At 36.5% G+C, this 19263-nt stretch overlaps 1 protein-coding gene across 3 annotated transcripts in view; it reads right to left on the bottom strand.

Moving 5' to 3' along the window:
- Positions 1-19263, bottom strand: part of ITPRID2 (ITPR interacting domain containing 2) — a 92064-nt gene that overhangs the window by 11262 nt on the left and 61539 nt on the right. For all 3 annotated transcript variants that reach the window (XM_074338864.2, XM_019752841.3, XM_019752842.3), the window contains 7 exons: positions 19048-19087; positions 18868-18966; positions 17477-17685; positions 15746-16443; positions 6585-6657; positions 4379-4467; positions 1813-3021 (listed from right to left, as the gene is read on the bottom strand). In XM_074338864.2, the coding sequence (XP_074194965.2) occupies positions 1813-3021; positions 4379-4467; positions 6585-6657; positions 15746-16443; positions 17477-17685; positions 18868-18966; positions 19048-19087 (2417 nt within the window). The remainder of the gene's footprint in view (positions 1-1812; positions 3022-4378; positions 4468-6584; positions 6658-15745; positions 16444-17476; positions 17686-18867; positions 18967-19047; positions 19088-19263) is intronic.

Genomic DNA, 19263 nt, shown 5'->3' with positions numbered 1-19263 from the left:
GGACTATTTATAGTTCATCTATGTCTTACAGGACTTTCCTCTTGTTGAGAAAGTAAAAAAAGAAAAAAAAATGGAGAAGCAATCAGCAAATGTCATTCTTAAATAAGAGACTATTGACTTGGATGCAGTGAGTAGCAAGCAATCATCACATTCACTCTTAGACATTTAAGCATCTACCACGTCACTATTTTATGTAGTAAGGAGAAAAAGACAAAAGGAAGATAAAAGGCATTCCCAGCCTTCAAGTGTTCTCACAGTGCAAGAAAGAAATAAGAGGAATTTTAAAAATTATTATAATATTGGGGTACAGGGGAGTACTATGATGGAACTAAAAATTCAAATTAGGGGACTAAGTGTTCCCAACAGTGGCGATACCTGAACTAAGCCCTAACTGTAAACAGGAGTTAATCAGGCAAAGAAAGGCAAAAATGGGGCATTCCATGCAGGAAAAAAAAAGTGGCACATGTGAAAACAGATACCTAGGAACACACAACTATTAGAGACCTGCACGCAGTCCAATATGGCTGCAGCGCACACATAAGGAATGAGTCTGGGTAGATAGGCAAAGGCCAGGTCACAAATAACATCTATCTGTTGAGGTGGGGTGGGGAAATTCATTAGCTGAGTTATTGACAGGACATCTAAGAGCAGAAGAGCATACTTAGAGCAGCAGAACAAGCTGGCCTAGCCAGAGAGGTGAACCATGGGGGTGCAGGTAGACAGGGCCCTGGGAATCCCCAGGTTCACATAATTACAGCTGAAAGGTTGAATGTCTCACTCATACATAGAACTACATTTTGTAAAGAGGAAGAAGAAACGTCTACATTCTGGTTAGACTGAAATTCATTAGAGACACTTGTAATGAGGATAAAATCTATATTTAAAAGGAGGTATATTTTACTACATAACTTGGAAAAGTCATAACTTTAATTTTTACTTTCAAAGTGGCTTCCTGTCTAGTGTGTTATCATGGTAAGAGATCTGTTATATACATTCTAGGCCTTCTAACTCCTAGCTGAATACTCTGATCACTGCATTACACTGTCATTTTCTTCATTTCCTTAATTGTCTGAATGTAAGTAGTTCAGAGAGAGATTTAGAAAGGAAACATGAAATATGAAAGGCAAATCTAGGACAATTTGCTCATGTTTTTGGAAATTATTTCCAGCCCACTCACAGATCTGAGAGCAATGACTTTAAAAGTGACAAGACACATAGACCATTTTTATTCAAATTCACACTTTACCTGATTTTTTTTCTTTTCTGGGGTAGTTCCAGTCTCTGAACCCAGTGGAAACGGGCTAACTCTGTGCCAGAAGACCAGCAGCAGGAATCAGCAGGTGAAGGGGAAAGCTTAGTCAGAGAGCTACGAGCAAAACCAGGAGAACACACGGCGACATAGAAGCCAAGAGGAGAAAACTAAGAAAGGAAGAGGTGGTAAACACTGTCAAATGGCAGAGAAAAGAAGAGAAAGTACTTGAGAGGGAAGATTTTTTAATAATAGGGACAACTTGACTAAGACAGACAGTGGAGGAGAGGCTAAAGGGAGGATGCCTGATGGGCAAATCTCTTCTCTAAAAGTGAGGGAGATTATCAGCAGAGAAATTAACCTTCTTCAGGATTAGTTACAGCCTTTCCCCTGAGATAGGAGGAAAGAATACAGGAGGAGGGCATGTATAGGTTAAGTTTAGGCACGTAAGAAAACGAAGCTGAGGCGGTTCATGCCTGCTGGGTCTTAGCTTCTCAGTGAATTAAGAGGTGCTCAGATCAATTGAAAAAAAAAGTTAAGAATGATATCGTTTTTTCTCATACCTGTGAAAGATTCTGCAGTGAATTTCTAATATCATGCAATACTCTTCGTAGCTGCATTTCAATGGCAGAAGGAGGGTTCACAGAGCACGCTCGGTAAGGGTAGGCAGCATGTCTATGTGAGTAAGAACACCCGAAAGGGGAAGTGAAGCCACTACAGACGCCGGATATGTTGGGAACACTGTGAGTGCTGAGAGTTCTCATGTGCTCACACAGGGGCCTTTCCTGCCACTCAGAGCGAAGAGAGTGGAGGGAGCAGGTGGACCGAGATATAGGTGCTGGAGCATAGAGAGAACAAGTAGGAGTCCTTTGATGATGACATTCCTCCAACTGGTTCGCCTCTCTCGGAGAGGCTTCTTCTTTCTTCACAGATGATGGAGAGATGAAAATAGTGGATTTCACTAAAGACTGACCATCATGCTCAATCTCCTCTTTTTCTAATTTCTGTTCCTCTTCAGGTGTATACTTATAGGTGAAGGAAGGTGGACTGCATCTGGTCTCTTTTCCTGGGGACAATCGAACATTGACAGAGGACACAACCCTCACTGGGCTCAGTAAGGTGGTTGGTAAAGACTGAGACCTTCTTAGAGGATATCCAGCTTTTGCAAATAAGTACCTCTGTTTTAACAGATCTTTTGATTTTATCAAGCTACGCCCTACTCTTTGATTAGACAGACCACATATCTTCATTTGAGCTCTTTGCAAAGCTGTATTAACTCTGTCCACCGAAGAGGGAGGCCCAGTTATATTTTCAGAGACTTTCTCACTGCATTTAGCTTCAATAGAAGCCAATGACTTGAGAATATGGTGTGTGGTATACTGGACAAATTCGCATTCAGTGCTTTTATCCACATCGCTTTCAGCACTTGCTTCCCTTGGCAGTTCCACTGGCTGTGCTGGGGACGAATCCTTTTTCATTTCAGTAATTTCAGTAGCATGACCGCTTGCACTATAGGTGGACTGTTTATTTCCTGTATTCTGAACAGTCTTGCACTGGGGGAAATCCTGGCTATCTGACCCCCTTTTGTCAGCAACTGTCATTGCCTTCTCTTCTCTTCCCTTTTTAGGAGGAACGAGAGACTCCTCCTCAGATTCATTAAAATAAGGCTGGTCTTGTGCTGTTGGTGTAGTATGCTCTTCACCAAATGTGACTGTCGTCTCACTGTCACAACTATCAGCACTACTCCCCATGGCTTGCAAGGGTTCTTGAACCTGAGAAAGGAAAACAGGTGGAAGGATGGATTCAAATAAGTATCATTAACAAACTACCAAACTGATATGATGCTTCTACACTTTGAGGGTCTCCCACCTCGGTTGTGGCCCTAGCACTGTTCAAAATTGCTTTTACACCCCGATCAGCAACTCCTCCACTTCCTCACCAAGATTATTCTAGACCTTTATTATTTTCCTTGAATGCCCTTTTCAACACCCATCTCCTTTTCTTCCAACACATGACACTGACTCAGAGAAAATGGACGAAGAGTTCTTAACTTTCTTCTCCAACACCTACAAAGATCCCCATACCTCTTCCCATCATTCCCTCCTCTCCGTTCTGAAAGGAAACTGTCTCCTTTTCAAAGCTAATGCCTCCAAGCTATACTTCTGATCACATCCTCTCCAGGACTAGGGTATTTCCCCACAGTTTCATCCCAGATTTTTGTGCACCCAACTCTCTTCTCTTAGAGCCCCTTCCATAACAAGTTCCCTATGTCGCTGTCCTATGAAAAAGACAAAGACCTATCGCCCTTACGCTATCATCCTTATTTTAAAAGCCAGTCAGCATTCACATCTTCTCTTTATTAGCCATTTACTCTTCAGTCATGCTGTTGCCTCATATACTCTATCAGAACTATTCATTCAACTACTGAATTTCCAAATAACTACACTCTCATCTTTGTACTCCGATGGTCACAGCCTTCCTTTGAGAGGTATCTCCTCCATCTCCTAATTTTTCTACCCACCAGATTACTCTTTCTGTTCTCTTCAGATACTTCTCTTACATGTCTACTCCTTAAATGCTATGGTTATAAAGATTCTGTTTTTCTCTTTAAAATTTGTATATAGATGTGTTAAACACTTTTCATGTACATTCTGTATACTGCACACATAGACTATAAGCTCCTTGAGAATAAAGATGTGCCCTCTTCTGGGCTATCTAATACACTCTAGCATAAAAGTCATATAATATTAAGCAAGCTATGGATCCACACTTAATATTAATTATTAAATAAACAATCATTGTAAAATACTAAAATACAATGATGATAAAAAACAAAACAGACAGAATACGCTTATGATTAAAATAACCTGTTTACTGGTGGTCCCAAAATAAAGATGACTTTTCTGGTTTTAACTATGCAGTCAGAGACAGATGAAGAATTAGTGAAACCCAAAATTTACAGTCAAATGCTTAGATTACATCTGCATCCCAGAAAAAGTTTTATTCTTACTGTTATTTGAAAAATAAAGATAACACAGACTTGGTCTTGAAATATATCACTACTGAAAAAAAAAATCAGCTAAATATGAAGAAGTTAATTATAGTGCCTACTACAATAGAAAATGTTACCTGAAGATGATTAGGGGAGTTGCAGTCGGTTGAATCTTCAGCAAAACCACTGCTGTCAGAATGCTGACTGGCAGTTCTTAACAGATGATCTACCAAAAGAAATGTGGTTACACGAAACTGATAAATATGACTTCAATAAGAACAATATTATTACAGATCTATGACTCTCAACAGATATATGATACACAGCACTGATTCTTTCTTAGAAAAATATGCAGCACTTAAGCAAAATTGTGGCTTCAAAGCACAGGAGACAACTCAAATTCAAACAAAAACTGAATCACATCTATCAGAAATTCTCAATGTTCAGGTGCTGATTAAGCTCTAATTATCATGTATTATGGTAAATCCAATTAATTTCTTATCCTTGGAAGATAAGTGGTTGAAACAAAAGACCCAAGGCTACATTTCCATTATGTAAATATATAAAGTATGTAGCAGGTGAAATTATAAGTTTAAATGTAGTGTGTAAAAACTTCTATTATCTTCCTAATAAGAAAATAAAAATATATACCACATATCAGGGAAATCATATGGTTCTCGACTTTTTCTAATTTATTTCACTTAGCATAATAATCTCAAGATCCATCCATGTTGTCGCAAATTGTACACTTGAAAGCTATGTAACTTTACTAACCGTTTTCACCCCAATAAATTTTAATTATAAAAGAAAAATTTAACAGGCTATCTTCAAAAATAACTAAAACACTATGTTGTTCTCTCTCCCTCTCATGTACACACAAAACCATTTTACTGTTAAGTTATAAAAATGTGATTCATAAAAATGTTAACATTTTTACTCATGCCACCCGAAATAAGAGACCCTATGTCGTTAAGAGGAAGAAACCTAGATGTAAATACAAACCACATTCCATCTTTCCTACCACAGGAAGCTTACTCTTAAAAGATCTTAAAGTAATTATAGTGTTTTTATTTAAAAGTATGAAGTTTACCCACATCCTAATAATATGGACAAACTAGGCATATGGGATTTCAACCTTGAACAAATCAGAGAGCAAACAGCAAACAGGTTTTAGGAAGACCCTGGAAGTTTTGAGCTTTGAATCCTTTCAAGAATAAGAAATATTCCATAGGAATAAGAGTGGAATAACCCATACACAAAAAAGCTCAAAGGTTAAAGAAACTATTACCACTTTTGGCACAGGGCAAGCTGCTGTTTTCAATGTACCCCTTGTCTATCCATCTAAAGCAAAGATTCCTTGATAGCTGTCAACTCTGCCTTACAGCTTAGAAACACATGCATGTATTTATGGACTTACAAGTCGATGAAAATTAAATAGTAAACTTTGTTTTGTCTTTGAGCAAAACTAGTAAGTGGAGCTCTTGTTTCTAAGTACCATATTACAATAAAAGAAAAATTATATGCAAATTGTCTCTTATGAAGTCATTTCAGAGATCAGAAAACAAACATATAATTTCCTATTCTAGGAACATACATATGAATCTTTGCTTAAAAAAAAAAGGGTGGTTCAACATGTGTAAAGTTTTAAAAATAAACAGTCCTACCTTCAGTGGTCATTTTAACTTCTTTACTTCCTCTCTCCTTTTCTCTAAATCTCAAAACCTTTGTGACTTTAAAGATCAGACATGCTCTTCTTGTTGTAAGTTAAATGTGAAAAACAATGGATGCAAGCGTTCTTTGGTCAATAATCGTTCAAGAGAAGAATGGTATCTACAGCCATTCACCTTTGATCCATACTTTGAATTTAACTGGTTTTAATTATTGCTGAGATGTTGGTGTTTTTTTTGTTTTTTTGTTTTTTGCCACAGACATATTCATGTATCATACCTAGGAGCCATATTTAAATAGTGAAAACCCGGAGGTAGAAAATACAGTGTCTATTTCAATCATAATCATGTAAAAAAGTAGGCCTGAATGTGTTGCTCTTTCTATCATTTCCCATCTAGCCCTTATGCAAACTGAAAAATATTTAAAGGACACAGAATTATATAATGAGGTCATTACAGAATAAACAAACTGAAAGTACTTTATGAGCATAAAAGTCTTCAAGAAGATACAAAAAATTCAATAACCAAACCATAATGAAGCATGCATATCTGTATTCTTATTCATCTTTTTACACTTATATGTAGTACAAACACTGACAGGTAAAACCCCTTTTTCAGGTCAACTAATGACATTTTGGTAATGTACTTGAGATCTAGTGGATGTTGGTCTACTTACCTCTTTTTGACTTAGTAAGACCTAGCTGGTAAGTAGCTGGAACATGAGAAGCTTCTCCTTCCGTACTTTGAACCTAAAGAAGAATTTAAAGTAATTAAAACTTAAAGAACCTACGGCAAAGAATATCTTGATACTCATTTACTGAACAAATCAACATAACTAAAAGGATACCAAAGCTTTATATATTTAAAATAAGCAAGACATCTTATCTCAAATTGTTAGAATGTCTCAAATCTCAATTTTATAATCTCTTTTACAGTAAACAAGAAGAGTGCAAGTTTGTAGCTAGCTAAGAAAAAGGACCACATGAATAAACTATCTCATTAAAAGACGTTGCTGTTTTATGAAAAATAGATCCATAATAAAAAGTTCTTCTTTAAATGTTAAACTTCCAAGTTTAAGGTCAATCCCAGCAGAAATGCTGATTGACTCACTGCAGCAGACCAGTGAGTGATACACAACTGACTCAAGTATAATTCCTGTATCTTTGAAAAATGGCACATCATACTCCCATTGCAAAATTCTATAAAATCCCACAAATTTTCTGGTATCAAAATCCCTCATGTGTGGGCTTCCACTCAAGGGGGCACAGTAGGTAAATACTGTGCACACCTCCACCCATGACCACATCAAAATTATAACTAGACAACAGAACAACCATCATTGAGAAGTGCTTGAAATCTAGCTGAACAGAAGTCCTATAACTAAGGATATACAGAAGCCACCTCGAGACTGGTAGGAAGGGTGGAGATGCAGAATGGGATGGGGTAGCACCCATGTATGGCAGTTAAATATCAGGAGAGATATCATGGCTGCAGAGGTCTTCCCTGAGGAGTGAGGGATCCCAGACTCACACCAGACTGCCCAGCCCAGGGTTCCAGTGCCAGAAGTTCCCAAAACTTCTGGCTGTGAAAACCAGTGGAGATTGCGGCTAAGTAAGACAAAGGGCGGCTGCAGTCCCAGGCGTTCCTCTTAAAGGGCCTCTGCATAGACTTACCTGCTGATGGACTGACTCGCTCTGAGACCCAGCAATGGTCAGCTGCTCAAGAGCACCAGGGACATACAGGGAGGAACTGAATTGCCTGGCTTCAGGGTTGAGCTGAAAGGGCAGCTTTCTCCCAGGCAGAAGTGCTGGCAGAAGCTACTGTGCCTTTGTCAAGCCCTCTCCCCACCCACTCTGCACTCACAGGTGGGTGCCATATATAAGTCTCCATCAACCTGGCTAACACTCTTTGCCTGGCCCTGGCGATTCCCTGATACCCTGACCCACCCAAGCCACTTCCAGTGGCTTTTCCATACAAACGGTCTGTCTTAGCTCACGTTGCGACTTTCCTACCATCTCTCAAAGGTGTACAAATACCAAACAAGCAGCATCTGGCGTCAGCATGCCCTGCACCTCTCGCTAAGCAGCCCCACGCTCAGCACTAGCGGCAACTGGACTCATTTCACAGCTTAGCCTCTCCTAGTCACCTCCAAGCCTAGTATAAGTGGCAACCATCTGCAGATCCTTTGTGGCTCATACCAAGTGGCCCTGGGCAGAACACAGGCAGTCACTAAACGTGTCCTGCACCAGAGGCCCTCCTACGAGATCCCAAAACCAACACACCCAGTGGCCAGCTTCAGACTGCACCAAAGCACCACCAGCCACCTCCACAAACGACATACACCAAGGACTGACTCTGCAGGCACCAGAGCCCTGCTAAAGTGAATCCTGATCTGAGTAAGAATCCTGATCTGTAGGGTCAGCCCCTGTGCAACAGCTCCTCCACTGTAGTCATGGCCAGTCCTCGTGACCAATCAGCCTGAGGGTCAATCCCTCCTACTGATGTGCAGACAGGAATCAAGGGTCAACTACAACAGGAGGGCACATACAACCCACACAAGGGACACACCTGAAGTACCTGGCTCAGGTGATAAGGGAGACTGAGCCACTGGGCCCACAGGACACCTATTATATACAGCCACTCTACCAAGACCAGAAGATGTGGCACCTCTACCTAATGCATAGAAACCATCATAGGCAGGCAGTCAAAATGAGAGACAAAGAAACATGTCCCAAATGAAAGACTAGGACAAAACTCCAGAAAAAGAACTAAACAAAATGTAGACAAGAAATCTACCAGAAGCAGAATTCAAAACACTGGTTATAAGTATGCTCAATGACCTTAGGCAGAAATTCAACAAAAAAACAGAAAACAGAAAAATGGAGAGAGAAAACATAAAATAGAACCAATCAGAAATGAAGACTACAATAAATGAAATTAAGAATACATTAGAGGGAACCAACAGTAAATTAAATGAAGCAGAGGACTGAATCAGTGATTTGGAAGATAAGGTAACAGAAAACACCCAATCAGAATAGGGAAAACAAAAACAAGACTCAAAAAAACTGAGGACAGTTCAAGGGGCCTCTGGGACAACATCAAGGGTATGAACATTCACATCATTGGGGTACCAGAAAGAGAAGAGACAGCAAGGAATTGAGAAAAACCTATTTGAAGAAATAATGATGGAAAACTTCCCTAACCCAGTGAAGGAAATAGACATACAAGCCCAGGAAGCACAGAGAGTCCCAAACAAGATAAATCCAAAGAGGCCCACACCAAGACACAACATAATTAAAATGCCAGAGGTTAAAGACAAAGCAGCAAGAGAAAAGTAGTTAGTTACCTACAAGGGAGCTCCCATAAAACTGTCAGTTGATTTCTCAACAGAAACTTTGCAGCCCAGAAGGGAATGGCATGAAATGTTCAAAGTGGAAAAATCAATGACCTACAACCATGATTACCCAGCAAAGCTATCATTTAGAATTGAAAGACAGATGAAGAGCTTCCCAGACCAAAGGAAAACAAACAAACAAAAAAACTAAAGGAATTCATCACCACCAAACCAGTATTACAATAAATGTTAAAGAGACTTCTTTAAGAAGAAGAAAGATAAAAAATATGAATAAAATGGCAATAACCTCATGTCTATCAACAGTTATTTTAAATGTAACTATATTGAAAACTCCAATCAAAAGGCATAGGGGGGCTGAATGGATAAAAAAACAAGGCCCCTACATATGCTGCCGACAAGAGACTCATCTCTTATCAAAAGTCACACACAGACTGAAAGGGATGGAAAAAGATATTTCATAAAAATGGAAACAAAACAACAACAACAAAAGAGCTGGGGTAGCAATATTTATACCAGGCAAAGTAAACTTTAAAACAAAGGCTCTAACAAAAGACAAAGAAGGACCCAGCAATGCCACTTCTTGGTGTTTATCTGAAGAAACCCAAAACACTGATTCACAAAGACATATGCATCCATATGTTCACTGCAGCATTATTTGCAATAGTCAAGATATGGCAACAACCTAAGTGTCTATCAATAGGTGAATGGATAAAGAAGTGGTACGTATATACAATGGAATATTACTCAGTCATAAAAAAGAATGAAATCTTGCCATCTGCAACAGCATGGATGGACCTAGAGAGTATTATGCTAAGAGAAATAAGCAGAGAAATACAAATACCGTATGATTTCACTTATATGTGGAATCTAAAAAACAAAATAAATGAACCAACAAAACAGAAACAGACTCATAAAAAGAATGTTTTGATGGTTGACAGCTGGGAGGAGGATGGGGGGGGTGGATGAAAAAGGGAGAGGGACTAAGAAATACAAATTGGTAGTTGCAAAATAGTCATGGAGATGTAGGGTATAGCACAAGGAATATAATTAATATGGTAATAACTATGTATGGTGTCAGATGGGTAACAGATTTATTGAGGTCATGATTTCGTAAGTTTTATAAATGTCTAATCAATATGTTCTACACCTGAAACTAATATAATTATCGCATGTCAACTGTAATTGAAAAATAATAATTTTTTTAAAAAGTGTCAGTAATAGAGCTCTAATAAATATAACCTTGCTTTTCCCAATACAGGAATCATGTTCCCTGCCTTCCACCCCAAAATCACTCATGTGTAAGACTTCTTTGTCCTGATATAATGTTCTTCCAAGACATAACTTGGGACTTGTAAGTGAAAAAGGTTTCATTACAGAACTAAAATGTTTTAAGTTCTTAACCATAAATCCTCCCTGAAAATTCTGTTCAAAGAAGGTATCAAACCCACAAAAGCTGTTTCTTTATTCTTTTTCTTCCCACCTGTACAACTACATAATTTAGGAATTTTCAGATTCTTTATTCACCATGTCTGCTCCCAAAATATTCTATTATAACATAATTAACTCTATACTAAACATTTGGCCAGTGTGTGGGGGGGGGTATTAATTCCCAACACTTTACCCTATAATGATTAGTACTTAAAAGAATAAATAACATCCTAGTAAATGTGAGCAAACTAGCCAAACATATGAGATCTCAACTTTGAACAAATCAGAGAACAAATAGCAAACAGGTTTTAGGTAGAACCCTGGTAGTTTTCAACTATGAATTCATTCAAGAATAAGAAATATTCCATAGGAATCAGAGTAGAATGACCAATATGAAAAAAATAAAAAGCTCAAAGATTAAAGATATTATTACTCATTTTAAAAACTGGTCTGATTTGTGGTATCTTTGTTCTAAACAGTTCCATGAATCCAAGTTTATAAATCTTTTGAAAACTAAAAGCACACTGGCCATTTAAAACCATCCCCTAAAAATCACATATAAAATAGTTTCTACTCTTCCTTGTTATTATTGAAACATTGTAATATATTCTTCAAAGCAGCAGACATGAGTTAAACAGGAAAACCATTGTTTTGTGTGCAAGGAAACAAAATGCATTTTCTTTTTATATTCAACAAAGGATCTATTATTAGTTTCTATTCAGGCCTAGCCTACTTCAAAGAGTTTTCTATAAAGTAAATATCAAACAGACCAGAAAAATATAAAAGAAATAGTCTAGGAATCTCAATTTAAGCACAGCATTATGACACAACAAATTATAATCTCTCATTTTTAACTGTAGAATTACCACAATTCTTTTCCTTAGATTTATAAAGTATGTCACAAAATAACATGGCTTTAATGAATATGTATCCTCAATATTCTATTCTTTAAGACGCTTCTCTATGGCAATCATTCAGTCAATCTACTCCCTCTCTCCATTCACTACAAACCCCATAACTGATTGAAAGGGCCCCTTAAAGAAAAAAAGCTGTGAGAGTGATATTTTACTAAAATACTACTCGTCCGGATCCTTTTGTCTACTTACTTAGCAAAATCGGTACTATCAAATGTTAGTGAGGGAAAAATGTTTCCTCACCTATAAGGGAAGAAAACTGGAAAATAAATTCTAAGATCTCTTACTGTGCTAGGTTATGAGTTTGTGATTAGTTATAAGTTTTTATCTTTAAAAAAGATCTTCCGGGGCGGCAGGTTGGCTAAGTGGTTAGAACGCTGTGCTCATAACACCAGGGTCGCCAGTTTGATTCCCACATGGGCCAGTGAGCTGCGCCCTTCACAACTAGATTGAAAACAACAGTTTGAGCTTAGAGCTGAGCCACCGCTGGTGGACGGTCGGTTTGCTCAGTGGTTAGAGCACAGTGCTCATAACACCAAGGTCACTGGTTCAATTCCCATATGGTCCAATGAGCTGTTGTCCTCCACAACTAGACTGAAAACAACGGAGCTGTTTTGACATGGAGCTGATGGAGCCTGGAAAAACATACTATTCCTCAATATTCCCCATTAAAAAAATAAATCTTCCAAGTTTTAAACACATACATACATATATATGGTTTACTTTTACTGTCAGGTAAATTAAAAACAAAAACTAACTTACTTCTCTTTTAGATAAATATTAAATAACAAGACTTAGTGGTTAATTGGACTTTGAATTTACAGACATTGATGCATAATCACGTGTTAAGGCGAGTTCATATTCTATTGCAGACAGAATATTTGCCTTCAAAACACATACAGTTAAATTTGAAAGGTCAAAGGGACAACTTAACTGTCAAGTGTCTGTCAAGTTCTGCTTCCTCTAACATTTGGGAATATTTTAACTCAGGCCAATAAATATAATAAAAGGAATCCTTAAACTTAATGGCTAAAATAAGTACAATAAGTCTGCATTTAACATTGTTGATAGGTTCCAAGGCTAAACGAAACAATGTATAATGAGACCAAGTTTACCGTAGGCTAGTCGATGTAAACAAGAGTCAAGTTCCTACAGCATCTCATCAACGTTATAACAAAATAATGTAGAATGAAATCATGTTAAGGAAGGACCCGTTGTAATGAAGTACATTAAATCAACAATCAGTGTGGAGACAGGGTTAGAAACACTTAGTAAAACTTCTAGAAAATTATATATACTTCCAATAATATCTATATTTGAATATGATTTATAGACTGAAGAGACACAGAACAACCTATTTACAGAAATATACATATAAAAGTTCTCCTTCCTCCAACTTTTAAGTATGAGACATTTTTTCCTTTATACCTAAAAGATGAACAATCGCTTACTGAGAAGGATCATTTTGGTTTAACTATGAATCATTCATACTACTAATCTATGGCTCTAGAGAGTTACCATGATGTATTTATTCAAAATAAATCATTTCAAAAAGCACATAAAAATTATCCAGGAAGTCATTAAGAATTAGAGAACTCAATAGTAGGATTTTACAATTTTAGACACACTGAAATATTTTACATAGTCTAGAAGACATTTTTACAAGGCAAACTGACTTTTAACTGAAAATAGTATCTGGTTTTTTTTTCCCTTAACGTAAGAAATAGTCACTTTCATTCTCCAAGGCCTGGATCATTCTTCTCATCCTAACTCTCTTTACAATTACATGTTTCCTCTCTTTGCTCCTGGTAACTGTCAGATCTTACCTTCTGCCTCAAAGGGATTTAGCCAGCTTCTTTTAACAGGGTTATGTCTGCAACATTTTCTCCTATCGAGCTACCCAAAGCAGCTGGCAGTCAGTTAACCTGTTTGAGAACTGGCTTACTGAGAGAGAGAGAGCATGCGCTCTAACTTATATTTATTCGTTGTTTTTACAGGAATAAAGTTCCCAACAGGAATCAAACCTCAAGGGAAAGGAGTCCAATAGAAAAATAGTAACATGTTGAATGGGATCTAAAGGTTGCTTCAATAAGATTGTTCTCTTCATTTGTCAGTATGATTCAAATCATGCTTGGGAGGAGAGGAAATTAGAGAAACACATTATTTCCCTTCTTTATCCATTGTTCTACAAGCTCTCTTTAAAGTTCCCAAAGGGATAAAAACACAATTCTAGGAGGTTTTTAATCCATATTTCAAATATATCTGAAGAATAAGGACTCATTATCCTTAAAATTCCCCATATTTACAATGTAGCTATGGTTGACCATATATTCTTTTTTTCAAAACAAAATATTCCATTATTCTTCAACCAATGCCTGTAATCTTGTACTTAAAAAAATGTTCACTTCAATGTCACATTACTTTCTTTTCATTAACTGCTTTTGCCAGCAGAGGGCACAAAAAACCCACAGTCTCTCATTAAGTGTTAAGTTGCCTTCAAAGTGAATCTATCTGGCACTTTACAAATGTTTTAAAGAACTTTTTTGTGCATGGAATCAATAATGTTTTAAGAACTATAGCTTAGCATTCAGGAATTCTAGAAATTAAAAAGCAAGACATGAGTGTCTTCTCATCTGAGTCACCGATATCGGATTTGCAAGTGTTTAACATAATTTGTTTAAATTTGTATACTCTATTGTATTAAAACAAGGAAACTGTCATATCTGATTGTCATAGAAAAGGGACCCTAATGGAAAGCAAAAGTTACACTTTAATTATGAGTGCTAGGATAAGTTTATATCAAAACAAAGTCAAAAAAGAAATTGAGCAAGGAAATGAATACAAAAAAGAATTTTAGTCATTTTCTGAACTCATTATAATAAGAAATATATCATATTAGAAATTAAACAGCATAAATATAAAAATATGTAAAAAATGAAGTTTATCAAAAAATGTAAAATATTTCAAAGGGCTGCTTCTGTCCCCTTTTATTTCATTTTTTAATTGGAATTAACATAGTCAAAGACCATAAAAAAGGTAGCTATATCAGCAACTGAAATTTTGTAATAAATGAAAAATCTTCACTAATGAGAGATACATACTCACATCAGAGGAAGGATATTTATAGGCAGATCAATTATCCCATTTTCTAACTCCCTAAAATAATGACAGGTGATTTTAAAACTACCGTGAGGTATAACTAAAACTATTCTTCAATAAATTTTAAAAAGAAAAATTGCATATTATGTAATTTGTAGGCAAAACTCTTTAGTACAATATATGCCTTAGTTTTCTCATGTAAAATGAGACCACCATGGCCTGTCTCACAGACTGAGAAAGAGAAGTACAAGGGCATAGTACAATGCCCTTGTGCTGGATAGGTGCTTGATAAACTTGTTTCCCACCTCAAGCTATACAGCTCCAACTCATTAAGTTGCAGCTTCCACTATTCAAAAGCAGTTTTAGGTGAACCTCATCAAAATTATTTTTATCCTGTCCAATTCAAGATTTATGTAAACTAGCAGGAATATCACTAGATTTAAAAAAAAAAAAGTAACCAAACATCGCTCTTCTGGGCTTGCAAAAATCCTATCCAGTGGCCTTTCAAACTTCCTGCCCCAGGTACCCTAGCCTCCCCCCCGCTTCAGGTACCTATCTGTTCTTTCCAGTCCCTTACCCAAACCTATCCTCCTAGTCTTCACACTTACCCTTTCCACTGAGGTACATGAATAAAACCTTGCCCAAAGGCACACAGCAACTGGTGGCAGAGACAGAACTCAAACCCGTTTGATTTCAGAGCCTGTGTTTTTAACTATTATCCAATATTGATATGAATTTGAATATTCTTAGAGCACCAAAATCTTAAACTGAGAGAGAAAGGGGGGTTAAGTTCAAGGAATATACGAGGCAGTGGAGGACAGAGCACCCAGGGGAGCTGATGACCTGTACCATTACCTTGACTTCACATAGTCTGTGACCACTTCTTCGTTTGTGAAACACAAAACAAAAAAAACTGGAAAGTCAAAGTTAGAATGATTTCTTTTAGTATAAATTAGCCACCTTTCATTTGAGAAACACTTTTTGGCACTTTTTTCCCCCTAAACTACTATTTGAAACAGATCTCAGTAACTTTTTACCTACCTCTTCCATTTCAAAGGAGTCCTTCTGTGGTACCATTATATTGCTTATGGATGGGATTGTCAGTGGTGGACAGGGTTCTTTCTCAGCTGTGGACACATGGACATTTTTCACCTCATTGCCATTTTCCAGGTTACTATGGCTGGATATGTTGAAACTGCTACCTAAATCAGATTCTCTAATACCAGATTCCTCATCAAGTTTATCATGACTTTGGGTTTCTTTACTTTGTTCATTTTCAGTTTCTTGGTTAAAATTACTGTCTGCTTCCTCAGGAAGTCTATCAAGGTCAGCACTCTCCATAATACTTGCTGAACTACCTGATACTTCTTCTTTGACTGTAGCCAACATAGAAGATGAGTCTTTCTTCTTTACAATTTTTTGAGACTTTTGATCATTTTTGTTGCCAATTTCTTCGCTCATTGAAACATTCAGAATCTTTCCTTTTTCAATTGCTGGGTAAGGAGTACCACCTTCTCCTTTCTCTGTTTTATCAACACATAAATTTAGTTTTGATAGTGTTTTCATTAAGCGATTTGCAGTGTTACTTCGGGTTAAAGGTGGAGGTGAGTCTGTCTCCTTAGTAGAGGTCACTGAGGTCATACTTCCAATTCTCTGTAGGGGAGTCCCAGAGACTTGTGAATATAAAGAAGAAAACGCGTTGGCCACAGTAGTAAGCACTTCAATTTGACGAAAACGGCCTACAAAGAGAAAAAAAAAGCATTAATTATATATACATCTATGCATATATATAAATATTACTATTATTCAAAATTCCAATAACTGAACTTAGATCACAAAGTTTATGAATTTTTTCCCCCTTATCTAACACTTAAACTTTATCTACATTTACTGTGGAGAGGGAGGAAGATTTTTCACTTCAAGCACTGGAATTTGATTTTAAAAATCAGAAGGAAGCACAAGGTGTGATAGTAACACTGAATAAAACAGAAAGGACTAGGTATTGATCTACAGCTGTGATTCTGATTTTAGGTCTTGGACTCCATTATCTTCCAAATGTTCTCCTTAAAAAGTATACATAATTATATATTTTATACTTAATTGGGGAGGAGAGATTTATAGATCTCATAAAACTAATCCAAGGACCACATAAACATCCCATTTTGGGAACTTCTGGTCAACACAGAAAAATAAGCAAAGATATAATACGAATAAAACTTACTGGTTTAGCCATTCTACTTTAGATTTATCAAAAAAAAGCATCTGAAATTGACTTCAGTTAATGGTAATAAGACCCCTCCCCTACTTCTTTCTTGAACAAACGCAATCTGGAGATAAGTAAAAGCCTAAGGTTCTACCAGTAAGTTATGCTCTACAAGGTAACAACCACGTTTCCTTGAAAATAAGACCTAACTGGAAAATAAGCCCTTGCATGATTTTTCAGGATGATGTCCCCTGAACATAAGCCCTAATGTGTCTTTTGGAGCAAAAACTAATATAAGACCCGGTCTTATTTTGGGGGAAAGACGGAAGTATCACTCTGTAAGGTAACACTTAGTAAGTCAAGAATTGGGGAAGAAGAGAAGAAATAGGTTAATTAACTTTTATAAGTTGAATAATAAAAATTCAGAATAAGTAAAATAGCTATTGTGTTATCCTCAATAATTAAAGTTCCAGTGCTATTCCTAGAAATTAGTAAAGTTTTAAAAATAAGACCATCTTGCTGTGGATGCCATAATTTGAAAACAACACACTAACATTTAAAAACCTTACTTGTTAAAGCGTAATTTGGGTTTTCTACTTCCATCCGTTGCATCTGAGCACTCAGAAATACTTTAATATCGATCCCTCTGGCAAATGATGACGAACTAAAAAATCTGGGAGGAATTTTAGAAGCAATATCTGGTTCATCTCTTCCAAATCCAAGATTATAAAGAATTTCTTCAGGATCTTCCTCATAAAGTTCCAACAATTCTGAAACACTAAAAAAAAAAAAAAGAAAAGAAAGAAAAAGAAAAAAAGAGAAACATCAAGACATAAAGTAAGTTTTTAGTCCACATCCCATGATAAATGAATTCATCTTCCTGCTTTCCTCTGATAAAATTTTTCTACAGCTTTAAATCATTATTTATTTCTGCATCTTTATACACAGTGTACTAAATGTGATAAATAATCCTGTAAGTACACACTTAGTAAGAGATTCTCTAAGTGATTTCTCACCTTATTTTTTTCGTCATTTTAAGATTCCCAGTAAAGCAGCTAAAACACTTAGAGGAAAGATGATGAAGAATAAGGAACAAAAAGATAAAAGAAGAAATGAAAAGGGAAACACAGTAGGAAGTTGGTAGAGCTTTGGTAGCAGGGGACATTCGGTAGAACTTGAGCTTCTCTGCTATCTTTGGCTGTCCTACCAGAAGCAATACAGGTAACAACCTGATCTCAGGATAGGGAGGGAGGAGCTTACTTTCAAGTGTTTACTTTTCTCTAACCACTTCTACTTAGGAAGTAGGAGAAGTAAGGTGAGTATGGGTTACACAAAGGTAACTTACTCTAATTCTATTGGGAAATGAACATTTATTATCCCTTCTCTCTCACACCACCTATAATCCAAGCTAAGACTCACTGAGGAAAATAGGACTGTTAGAAATAGAATTTGAACAGATGGAAATTTTGATTTGTTTCAGAGAAAATGCTCAAGATTCCAATATAATATTTTGGGTAATAGTCAGAGGCCCATGTATTTGCTTATTCTAATATGTATTTTCAAGATCTTTGGTTTAGTATAAAGATAAATCTATGCTTAAATATCAAGCTTTAAATTGCAAAGGTTTATTCTTATTTTTATACCATAGTAACTCAAGACTAACAGAATGAAGAATTTTGGAAGTAGAACTTACTCCATTATGGAGTTCCTCTTTCAAGTTGCTGATAGGGCTCAAAACACTCAGAAATGAATTCCAGCAGCACTATAAACATATTTGTTGCTTTTTATTCAATCTTAATTTTAAAAAAAGCAGCAGCAGCTCCTGTCAGTTATGCTGAACCATGAAACACTTTGGATTCCTTTTGATTTCATACCAGTAAGCCAAACCAAAGTTTGGAAAGTGGTCAGAGTAGATCACCTATACAACACAATGTAACTGCAGCATAATTTCGTAAGTTACCTGGAAACTGTCCCACTACTTTTCCCAGATCCAGTGGAATTCATACTTCTCCCTTTCTGATGAAACTGTAGTCTTCTCTCTTTGGCCAAGATATTATTGCTACAAACAAAATTAAGATTATATAAAACTTTATTTTCATAAATGTTCTTCATTTTTAAAAAGAAAACAAACAGTACATACCTGTTTTCAATTTCAGCATCAGTTTCATGGAGGTGATTGGCTATAAGTAAAAAGAATAAATGTAGAGTACAATTGTTAGTAGGACAGTAACTACTATAATACAATTATCAAGAAAGCGAATTAACCACAATATTACTGCTAAATGCCTAATATGCCAAACTTTTGTCTTGACTCATTAAATCTTCATCATTAAAACTAATATACGGATCGATAAGA

The sequence above is a fragment of the Rhinolophus sinicus genome, chromosome 17 (genome assembly GCF_057876585.1).
Source record: "Rhinolophus sinicus isolate RSI-liver-muscle chromosome 17, RSI-T2T, whole genome shotgun sequence".
Taxonomy (NCBI): Eukaryota; Metazoa; Chordata; class Mammalia; order Chiroptera; family Rhinolophidae; genus Rhinolophus; species Rhinolophus sinicus.
Note: the sequence above shows the minus strand (reverse complement) of the source record. Positions and strands in the feature narration are given on the sequence as shown.